Source organism: Zingiber officinale, chromosome 8A, assembly GCF_018446385.1.
Source record: "Zingiber officinale cultivar Zhangliang chromosome 8A, Zo_v1.1, whole genome shotgun sequence".
Classification (NCBI taxonomy): domain Eukaryota; kingdom Viridiplantae; phylum Streptophyta; class Magnoliopsida; order Zingiberales; family Zingiberaceae; genus Zingiber; species Zingiber officinale.
The window spans coordinates 57,595,035-57,607,025 of NC_056000.1; the positions used below are offsets into that span (position 1 = coordinate 57,595,035).

General features: G+C 47.2%; 1 protein-coding gene across 1 annotated transcript; it reads right to left on the reverse strand.

Annotated features, from left to right (window-relative positions):
- Positions 1-898: 898 nt before the first annotated feature.
- On the reverse strand, positions 899-1,780 carry LOC122010850 (probable CCR4-associated factor 1 homolog 11). Its single transcript, XM_042567321.1, has one exon. The coding sequence runs from the start codon at positions 1,778-1,780 to the stop codon at positions 899-901; it is 882 nt and encodes a 293-aa protein (XP_042423255.1).
- Positions 1,781-11,991: the final 10,211 nt, after the last annotated feature.

The window sequence follows — 11,991 nt, forward strand, 5'->3', positions numbered from 1 at the left end:
TATTTATGCTAGATGAATAATGAAATTAGCTCTATATAAATATAGAGCATTGGTTCTGTGCTTTAAATGTGACTTTTGAGTCTTTTTGGGCATTCATGGCTTCAACTAAATTAAGGTGATTTTCCCTCACGAGTTAGATTATGGGTCGTTCTCCCTGTGTTTATGTGAGGTATTTCTTGGGTGGATTGTCGGTCGTTCACTTTATATATTTGTTTGTATATGTGCATACACATAATGTATTTCGTTGTTCACCCCTTGTATATATGATACATTTCTTTTGGATGGATTAATGATCGTTCACCTTATATGTGTATGTATAGGTGTATACATACGATGTATTTCGTTATGAGTGGATTGCTGATCGTTCACTCTCATGTAAGATGTATTCTTCTTGGATGGGTTGCATGTCACTCACCCTTATGCATTTACATGTATACATGATGTAATGATGTATTTATACACACGTGGTTAAGGTCATGTGGTTAAATCTGAACAAGCCTAGGGGATGATTATAAGCCTTACAAGCTTATTTATACTATGCACATTACAAGCCTTCCAAAAGATCAATCATGCAGTGTAGCATGTATTTGAGTATCGTTCATAATTTGAACAGAGTATGATCCAGAAGACTACACTAGGGGATGATTATATTTAAGGCAAAGCAAAACAACAAGTACTACTCATGATCCAAATTAAGAATTAATTTTGACAATTTGTTTGCATATATGACGATGAGACAACATGTAATTTGTACTTTACAAAAAGATACGATGAAGCAATGGACAATTAATCTTTTGGACAAATTAATCTAATGCTGAACCACTATCAACAGTGATAAATCATAAACTCTATTGCAGAACCCAAAAGTCACCACTAGTTGGATTAATGACTATATGTACTATTGCAGTTGGAGGTCAAAGAGAGTTCCCATGTGTTCTGGACGATCGATGAGTTGTGGATTCACACGAGAAGCGATTTGGTAGAACACCTGCCATGTTAATAAGCTATCGGAGCCGGACTGATGTCGAGAGCCCACTGCTCGCTCAACTCGGACGGTAGAGGCCACCCGCTCCAATCCTCCGTAAAGCCCAGGACAATGCTTGCTAAGGTGCTTTACATCGAACACCCTTTTGCCGAAAAAGAAGTGAACGAGGTGCAAGAACTCACGAACGGTCTTTGGTAATTTGCAGTCGCATGTCAGCATCTTGACTAGGAAGGCAAAGTCATAGGCGCCTTGGAAGGTAACCCAGGAGACGGGAGAAAAATGGCCAAAGGAAAGCAAGCCGGAGGTGGCCATGTGCTGGGCGAATCTGCAAGAGTCGATGCCCCATATTTGATTCTTTTGGAAGTCGATGCCATTAGCCTTCAGCAGCTCGACGGAGGAAGGGGCGTAACGGTCGCGGCTGATGTCGAAGTCGCGGAAATTAAATTCCCACACGTAACGCACACAAGTGCCGTCGCTGTAGATGGCACATGGGAGGTTGCCGGCGGCGTCGGAGAGGGTGAGACCGACCTGGACGATGCGGAGGGCCTTGACGTTGGCGCGGATCAATTCGTAGCGCTGGGGGAGTGTGAGGGTGCAGTAGGGATTTTTGGAAGCGACGACGACGCCAGGATACTCGGTGTCCAATGCGACGAAGGGGTGGAACGGGACGGCTGAGCGGATAAGGGCGAACTCTTCGTCGAGGTTATGAGCCCACACGGAGCGAACCTCGATTCTGCTGGTGCTGGCGGCGGAAGAGGAAGTTAGCATATCGTTGTTGACAACTGCGACAGCCATTATGAGTTTGATGATATTAGAAATACCAAAGTACTGGAAGCGCCGGAGATTGAGGAGATGTTAGGTTTCGATCGATCGAGTTGGAGTGGAAATTGAAGGGAAGGATTGGAGGAGTTTAAATAGAGCAGCAGCAAATCAAAATCAAAGCGGGAAAATCGCAAACACACTCAACAGAATTAGTTGCTGCGAAATATTAGGAGATATATATGGAATTAATCAGGACTTTAAGTCAAGGATAAATCCAGCAGCAATTAGCGAACTCAACTAGGGGTTTAGTATTAATTAATTAATTAATTAAAGTTGTTGTCATCCAATCATTCCTTTTCTTTCTTTAATTAAATTTCACGTACGTGTAATTTCGTCATTATTTGCCTTGAAGTTAAGTATTAATCTGGCGCCAAATCCAGTAGCAATTAGCGAGCCCAAGTAGGGGTTTAGTATTAATTAATTACAAGGGTTGTTGCCACCGAATCACACTTGTTTTTTTAATTCTCTTTATTTATTAAACTAAACTTATGATTTTATTTCTAAACTGCAATAGTAGCCTAGCTAGGAGGTTTGAGTACGGAGGAGATTGTCCATAGGGCAAACTTGAGACATTAATATATAGTTTTGACAAACTTGACAAAAAAAAATATTATCAAAACATTTAAGTTAGACTTAATATTTATTATTTTGATGAGTGTCATGGCATAAAATTGTTGAAATTTGATAAGATCTAGGTGTAGATTGAACATTCCCACGACTAAGTAAAGCAAGTAATTAGGAGTGTAATCGAGTCGAGCCGAGTCGAGTTGAACTCTTGAAGGTTTGAGTTTGACTCATTTATAATCAAGCCAAGCTCGATATTTATTTAATAAATATATTCGTGGCTCACGAGTTTATTTGAGTCTAAACGAACTTAATAAATATAAATTATAAATTTAAATATTTACTAAAAAAACTAAATTATATATTTAGAGGAAATTATAATATTTTTATTAAAATTTACAATTTAATTCTAATAAATAAATTTAATATATTTATCTATATTTTTCATAAATAGAGTATAAAATTTATAAATTCAATAATAAAATTATTATTTTTCCATTTAAAAGTTGATTCATGAGCTTACTAACGAATATGTTCACAAGCTAGCGAGCGGAATATTGTAAAGCTTGAGCTTGGTTTGTTTATCTTAACAAGCATCATTAAAGGAGCTCAAATGAGCTTCTATCAAATCAAGTTTCGAATAATTCATGAGTGAATTAGATCATTTATATTAGATCGTAGAGCTCGCTAGAGGGCGAGGATAGCAATTTGAAATTTCGAATTAAGTACGTAGCGGAAATACGAATGATAATGCTAACACAGATTATTTTTATTTGGTTCGGAGTTTTAGTCGACTCCTACTCCAAGGTCCGCACTCATCGAGTGCTTTTGTTGGGCAATCACTAAATTATTTTAAACTTAATTAAAAACAAAATTAAAAATTATTAAAAACTAAATTAAAAAATTAAAAATTATTTTAAACTTAATTAAAAATTAAAAATGATTTTAAACTTAATTAAAAAATTAAAAATTATTTTAAGATTAATTAAAAATTAAAAAATTAAAAATTATTTTAAACTTAATTAAAAATTAAAAATTTAAAAATAAAAATTATTTTAAACTTAATTAAAAATTAAAAATTATTTAAACTTATTTAAAAAATTAATAATTATTTTGATTAAAATTTATTTAAAATTTATTTAAAATTTAATTTAAAATTTAAAAATTATTTTAAACTTAATTTCAAGTTTAAATAACTTATTTTTCAAACTAAAATTGTTTGAAAACTTAACTAATTTAATTTTTAAAACTTAATTAAAATTATCTTAAATCTTATTTAAATGTTTAATTCTAAAATTTAATATTATTATAAAACAATTTTAAATCTTAATTAAAACTTAATTAACATTACTTAATTAGAACTTAATTAAATTTTAAAAAAAACTTAATTAAAATTCTTTTAGAATTATTTTAAACACAAAATAATATTCAAACTTAATTAAACTAATTCAACCCAAGTATTATATTAATACAACTAAATCAACAATATAACAAAAATTCTAAAAATTTATCCACTTAATTAAATTCATCCTCTAACCAAACTTTGGTTTGAATCCTACGTTTTGTGTAGGAATCCAAAGCTCCTGATCCTGTCCGAACCAAGAGTCAGCGGACGCTGGGCACGTGGCGCTCTCTGCTGGATCTTCGAGTGCTCCGGCGAACCTGCAACAAACCGGGCCGGGAGAGGTTCCCGGCGACGGTCCTCCGACGCTCAAGTCAGGTAGGCTATGGAGAAAGTGGCTGCCAAATCTGTATCATGCGTACCTTTGGCGAAGTAATAGCCTCTTTATATAGGACGGAGAAAGAATTGATGCACGCCCATCGAGATGCGTACGTGTCAGCAACCCATACCACGGTATGCACTTGTCAGAGAGCTTACCTGATCCCATACTGCTACAGTGAGAGAATGTTCTTTGATGGGACGGCAGGACCCCCGTTGTCAGGCTAGAAGTATGGCACAGCCATACGACTTGATGGCTGTCAGAAAATGTTCCCATCTTTTACCCACCACCTGTCTGGGGAGCCCGGCCCACCGGGCGGGCGGTGAAAGTCCGGACGCGGTGAAAGTCGTCCGGACGGCCCTGATTCTTTGCGCCGTCCGGGGGGTGCTTCCTTCCGCTCGGTCATTGTGCACTGCTTCATTTGAGCGTCGGAACCCTGGTCCCTACCAGGGTGTCTTTTTACTATCAGATTGCCCTTTTTTCCGAGTCCGGTCGGCTCGCCCCTTTCGGGTGAGCCACTGGACCCTTTGACCTCCCCTCAGCGTTGACTCCTTGTGGGGTTCCGGCTTTTTACCGCCGGATCACTTGCCTTCCTCTCGAGTCTAGTCGAAGGAGGCAAAGTCCGACTGACTGGACTGCCGATCTGCCGAACAATGATTATTGCATTAGGCCGCTCGGCGCGACATACGGCTGCTCATCCATGCGGCGATATCTGTCCGTTCGGCGATACTTTGTCCATGCCTTGTATTTTCTTGGAATCGACGTCCGTTGTTCTCCCACACCTCCCATCACGTGCTCTGCGCACGGTAAGGGGAGTTCATTAAATGCGGCTAGTAACCGGCTGACACGTGGCGATCGTGCATTTGTCAGAGTATGGCGGTTGCGTCACTTCCGATGGGACAGCCGCCGTTTGAAACGGACGATCAGATGACAACCTCGATATCGACGACCTGGATCGGACGGTGGAGATCGCTTCCGGGCGGCGATATAAAGCCCTTGACTCCGTTTCCGCCGCCTTTCATCTTCTTCATTTCCAGATTCCTGTCGCTCCTCCTTTCGCCGGCGACCTTGTGCTCAGACTTCCCGACGATCACACGGCAACTTCCGATCATCTCCCTCGCTTGTAAGATCCTTTTTCTCGCTCGAGACGCGTTCTTCTTTCTGTTAGTCATCCTCGTCAGTCGGTTTTCTTCCTTTGCTTGAACCATCCTCTTCTATCCCGCATTCTGGCCTTTCGATCATGACCAGTACCTCGCAGTCAACCGGCGGTGCTCCGGGTCTTTGGTACTCGAACATGGAAAGTCGGTTCGACGAGGAAGACGCCATGCGCCTTATTCGAGCATATGACCTACCGACCGACCACGAAATAGTGTTAGCCACGCCTTCCGATCGGCCTAACGATCCTCCGTCCGGCACTGTTGTCTTCTTCCGTGATCAATTCCTGGCCGGCCTACGTTTTCCTCCTCACAAGTTTTTCTTAGAAGTTTGCAACTATTTCCGCATTCCGCTCGGCCAAGTAGTTCCCAATTCTATTAGATTGCTGAGCGGAGTGATAGTTTTGTTCAAACTGAACGGCATTCCCTTAAACCCGAAAATCTTCCACTACTTCTACTATCCCAAGCAAGCCGAGTGGGGTACCTTTGTTTTCCAATCTAGGATAGGCTTCGTCCTTTTCGATAATATGCCGAGCTCCAACAAACACTGGAAGGAGCATTTTTTCTATATTCGTTTTCCCGAGCGGCCTACTTTCCGCACTAAGTGGCAGACAGCTATGCCTGCGCAACCGGAACTCGGCAAGTTTAGAGGTGACGCAGACTATCTCCATGCAGCCGAACGGCTAGTAGGTCAGCGCTATCACATTGACAAGATGCTTCTCCCAGGAGTAATGCATATATTCGGCTTGTCTTCTGCACCAGCCGATCTGCCTTGTAGCATGAGTAAGCTTCCCTATCTCCTCTTTTATTTTGTTCTAACTGATTTATTCTCTGCTTCTGCAGCTGAGGTCATGTGGAGAGCCAGAGCTACCGAGAAGCTCAAACTGAAAGCCGCTCATATTGAGGCGGTGACGAGCAAGGAGGCCGCCGAACGGGGCCTGGCTCCGGCTGACCCGGCCGGCGAAGAAGGTGAGGGGACGCCAACGGTCCCAGAAGCCCCGGACGCCCCTGCCCCTCCTGATGAGGCCACGGGCAATATAGAACATGGAAGTGAAGCTGAAGTGGAGGCCCGTTCGGCCGATGATGCGCCGCTGCGCACTCGGAAACGCCGGCGACCGGAATCCGCACCTGCCTCTACACTTGATGAGCCACAACCTGAGCAGGGTGTAGGTGCGCCGGTGCTGTCCGGAACAGTTTCCGTCGAGAGTACCCCTACCCCTCAGGATTCTCCGAGGGCCAGCTCGGAAGTTCCGCCGTCCAGCCCTTCGAGGACTCGACGACGTCTCAAGCGTTTAGGCGAGCTACCCTCCTCTTCTGCTGGTGGGCCATCTCAGAGCGGGCCGAGCGGCCAGAATCTACTTAAAACCGTCCTGCGCCTCCCTTCGGAGGCGTACATGGCTACCGCCGATCGGCCGGTATTTCCCGAGCAGATGATCACCCTGACGGGTCCTCTTGCACAAGCTTGGATAGATGCTCGGAGTCGTATAGCCAAATTGACTCCCGGGCAGCTCGGCGACAGCAACCTTCAATCAGCTACCGGGGTATGGCCCCTTCCCTTCTTTTCTCTCCTATTTGAAGTTTTTAACCTGCTCGTGTTTGCTAGCAGAACTGGGTGGAGCAGATCGCCATTAGCGATTGATTGGCCGAGCTGGAGGAGGAACTGAAGAAACAAAAAACAGCTGGGGACGCCAGGCAGTCGACGGCCGCTCTGGAGAAGGCCAAAAAATCACTAGAAGCTGAGCGGAAACGAGCTGCTGATCTGGCGAGCAAGGTCGTTCGGCTTGAAACAATGATTAAACAACGAGACAAGGAGATCCAGACGGCGACCACTCGGAAGCAACAGGCCATCAATGATATGGACCACATGAAGGTGGAGATCCGGGGGCTGGAGCAATGCATTAAGGACCTGGATGCTCTGCTGGCCACCGAAAAAGAGAGCCGCTCGGCTGATCTCCAAAGATTCGATGGAGACTTGAAGGATCTCCAAGCCGCTAGCGACGCTGCCCATGCCGCGCTCAAGGAATATCAAGAGGGAGAGTCGGCCCGCTCGGAGGAAGTGAGGAAGGCGTTCCTCCGCTCGGAAGGCTTCGGAGAGAAGTTTACCGACAAGATATCCCTCACGTTCGAGGAGGCAATCAAGGCGGCGGTGGGCTACTTGAAGACCAAAGGTCACCTGTCTGCCGAGCTGACCATCCCCCCCGAGGACTTAGCGAGCGTGATGGATGCCATCCCCGACGCTCTTTTTGATTTTGATGTGTGAAGAGCGTTTTTGTAAGCTTTTTTGAATTCCCGCCGTTCGGCCCGGCTTATGTAATGACTTTTTTGACTTGCATATTAGATAATCTTCTGTTCCTCTCTATTTTAGCTTCTATTTGAGCTAGAAATCCTCGTCTCCAAAGGGGTTTTCGCTGGATTTTCGCAAGACCTCCAGCTCAGGCGTTTATAGACGCGGAGCTCGACGGCGCGATCGGCGCGGCTCTCGATTTTAACGACGGAGCTCGTGGCGCGCTCGGATTATTTAAAGACGCCGCTCGTCTCTCGATATTTATCGTCGGAGCTCGGCGGTTTTCTGGCCGGTCCGGCTCTTGATTTTTAACGACGGAGCTCGTCGCTCCTCCGATTATTTAAAGACGCCGCTCGTCTCTCGATATTTATCGTCGGAGCTCGACGCGGTTTTTATAGCCGGTCGGCGCGGCTCTTGATTTTTAACGACGGAGCTCGTCGGCGCGTCCGCTCGGATTATTTAAAGACGCCGGCTCGTCTCTCGATATTTATCGTCGGAGCTCGACGGCGCGGTTTTTATAGCCGGTCGGCGCGGCTCTTGATTTTTAACGACGGAGCTCGTCGGCGCGTCCGCTCGGATTATTTAAAGACGCCGGCTCGTCTCTCGATATTTATCGTCGGAGCTCGACGGCGCGGTTTTTATAGCCGGTCGGCGCGGCTCTTGATTTTTAACGACGGAGCTCGTCGGCGCGGTTTTTATAGCCGGTCGGTGGGAGAAGTTGTGATACTTCTGGCACGAAAGGCATGTAGATACTGTCCGAGCGGCATCTGTTTGTAAAGTTGGCCAAAAGTATCCGGCCAAGAGAATCTTCTTGGCCAACGAGCGTCCGCCCGGATGACCTCCGCATGATCCTTGATGTACTTCCCGGAGGATGTAAGCTGAGTCCTCCGAGCTTACACATTTCAGCAAAGGGCGCGAGAAAGCTTTCTTGTAAAGTTGATCTCCGATTAGTGTAAACCGACCGGCTCTTCTTCTGAGGAGCCGGGCTGCATATTCATCTGATGGTGTGGTGCCCGAACGGAGGAATTCTATAATAGGTGTCCTCCAGTCATTTGAAAACGCGAGGCCTTGCATCCGGTCGACATGCGCCACCAGCAGCGTTTTTTCAATTGGTTGCTGAACGGCGACCGGCGTTATTGAGCTCGCGAGTTTGGCTAACTCATCGGCCTCCTGGTTCTCCGTTCGGGGAATCTTCTGAATAAGCACCTCTCGGAAAGCAGCTTTGAGTTTTTCAAAAGCCTCAGCGTAGAGTTTGAGCCGAACACTGTTGATTTCAAAGGTGCCGGAAAGTTGCTGAGCGGCCAACTGTGAATCAGAATAGAGTGCCACCCGACCGGCTCACACATGCCGTGCTGCCTGCAATCCGGCTATGAGGGCCTCATACTCTGCTTCATTGTTAGTAGCTTTGTAGTCTAGCCTGACGGATAGGTGCATCCTTTCTTCCTGAGGTGAGAGTAGTAATATTCCGATCCCACTTCCGAGCCGAGTGGAGGATCCATCCACATATATTCTCCACATAGCTTCCGGCTCTGGTCTTTGCACTTCGGTCACAAAATCAGCCAAAGATTGGGCTTTAATCGCCGAGCGGGGCTGATATTGGATGTCAAATTCACTTAATTCTGTCGTCCACTTGATAAGCCGTCCGGACGGATTCAACAGACTCTTCCGAGTGGACTGCTCGTCCGGACAATGATGGTGTGAGCCAAGAAATACGGTCGAAGGCGCCGAGCGGCTAAAACCAAAGCTAAAGCCAACTTCTCGAGCCCAATGAAATACACCGGCTGCTCTTCGCCGCTCGCCCTCACAAGTGCTGAGCCTACAGCATGCTCAGTTGACGACAGATACATATACAGTGACTCACCCCCGATCGGCTTGGCCAGCACAGGCAGAGAATTTAGATATGTCTTCAATTCTTCAAATGCTCGGTCACACTCTTCATCCCACTGGAACTTAGTAGCCTTGCGCAGGATTTTGAAGATTGGCAGGCTCCGGAGCGGTTCTGGAGATGAATCTGGATAAAGCAATTATCCGACCGGTCAACCTTTGCACTTCTCTTGTATTTCTTGGGGCGGCATGTCTTGCAGTGCTTTTACCTTGCTGGGATTTGCTTCGATTCCCCGCTCGGTCACTATGTACCCCAAGAAACGCCCTCCTTTAGCTCCGAACAAGCACTTCTGGGGATTTAGCTTGACTCCATATTTGCGCAGTGTGCGGAAGGTTTCTTCCATATCCTTGAAAAGATCGGCCTCTCGGACGGATTTGATAAGAATGTCGTCCACATAAACTTCCAGATTCCGCCCGATCTGCTCCTTGAACACTTTGTTCATCAAGCGTTGATAGGTGGCCCCGGCATTCTTCAATCCGAACGGCATCACATTGTAGCAATATGCCGTTACGAAGCTTACTTTTTCTTGATCTTCCCGGGCGAGCGGGACTTGATGATATCCTTGGTAGGCGTCAAGCATGCAAATTAATTCGCAGCCGGCCGTAGAGTCCACCAGCTGATCTATCCGGGGCAGAGGATAAAAATCCTTGGGGCATGCTTTGTTTAAGTCTCGAAAGTCGATGCAGACCCTCCACTTGCCGCCCGGCTTGGAGACCAAGACTACGTTGGCCAGCCAGCTTGGGAACTGCACCTCGCGTATGTGGCCGGCCTTCAGAAGTTTTTCTACTTCTGCCCGGATAATAGTATTCTGCTCGGCGCTGAAATCCCTTTTTCTCTGCTTCACCGGCCGAGCGTCCGGTCGGACATGCAATTCATGCTGCGCCAGGCTCGGCGAAATTCCAGGTAACTCATGTGTCGACCAGACGAAGACATCATAATTTCGTTGGAGGCACTGGATCAGCTTCTCCTTCTGTTCTTTCCCCAGATCAGAGGCGATAAAAGTCGTGGCCTCCGATCGGGTTGGATGGATCTGGACTTCCTCCTTTTCATCATAAATTAAAGCAGGAGGTTTCTCAGTTATGGCGTGTACCTCGATTCGGGGTGCCTTCCGGGCGGAACAGGCCTCCGCTCGGATCATCTCTATATAGCAGCGCCGAGCTGCTAGCTGATCTCCCCGCACTTCTCCTACTTTGTCTTCCACTGGGAACTTTATCTTTTGGTGGAAGGTTGAGACAACCGCTCGGAATTCGCCGAGCGCCGGTCGTCCCAAAATGACGTTGTAGGATGATGGAGAGTCGACCACCACGAAGTTGATTGTCCTGGTCCTCCTGAGCGGCTCTTCTCCCAGCGAGCCGGATTTGTCCGACCGGCTGAACTTCGTTGCCCGTAAACCCGTAGAGCGGGGTCGTCATGGGCAGCAGCTCGGCTCGATCAATTTGCAGCTGGTCGAACGCCTTCTTGAATATGATGTTGACCGAGCTCCCTGTGTCAACAAATATGCGGTGAATGGTGTAATTTGCTATTACCGCTTTAACGAGCAGCGCGTCGTCGTGGGGCACTTCTACTCCTTCTAAGTCCCCGGGTCCGAAAGTGATTTCCGGTCCACTTGCCCGTTCTTGACTACAGCCGACCGCGTGGATCTGCAGCTGTCGGACGCCCGCCTTTCTGGCTCGATTGGAGTCTCCTCCGGTCGGTCCGCCGGCAATAACGTTGATCTCGCCCCGGGAAGTATTGTTCCGGTTTTCCTCCTCCCGAGCAGACGGTCGTGACCGTTCTCTGGACGCCCGGCGATTCTCCTGCCTCGGAGATCGGTGCCGATCGGGTGTCTGCTGATGTCGCCTCTCGGTGTGGGTCCGGTCAGCTTCATGAGTCCTATGTCTCCTGTCGATGGGAGGAGACCGTCGTTCGGCTTTCCTGGGAACGGGATTGGACAACAAGGGAATGCTTCGGCAATCCCTCGTGTTGTGTGTATCCGTCTGGTGGAAGGTGCAGAACATAGGGGTCCACCTCCTCTTTGGCTTGGGCCGAGCGGCAGCCACCTCTTGTACGTGAGATCTGGCATGGGGGGGTCGGATTGCATCGGCCCTCGGTCCTCTGGGCGGCTGCTGAGCGGCTTGCTGTTTCCGCTCGGCGTGAGTATGTGCCCGCTCGGCTGGAGCTTCCTTTTTCCGAGCGGCTTGCGCTTCTTCCACATTTATATATTCGTTGGCTCGATGTAGCATGTGATCATAATCTCGGGGCGGTTTTCGGATGAGCGACCGGAAGAAGTCTCCATCCGCTAGGCCTTGCGTGAAGGCGTTCATCATCGTCTCCGAGGTGGCCGTTGGGATGTCCATCGCCACTTGGTTGAACCGCTGAATGTAAGCTCGAAGCGATTCTCTCGGCTCTTGCTTGATGGCGAACAAGCTGACACTTGTCTTTTGATAACGCCGACTACTGGCGAAGTGGTGGAGGAAGGCCGTTCGGAATTCCTTGAAGCTCGTGATGGATCCGTCCGGCAACCTCCGGAACCACCGTTGAGCAGATCCCGAGAGAGTGGTAAGAAAGACTCGGCACTTCACTCCATCGGTGTATTG

Coding starts and splice junctions, on each gene's coding strand:
- LOC122010850 (XM_042567321.1), bottom strand. CDS start 1,780: ATGGCTGTCGCAGTTGTCAACAACGATATGCTAACTTCCTCTTCCGCC.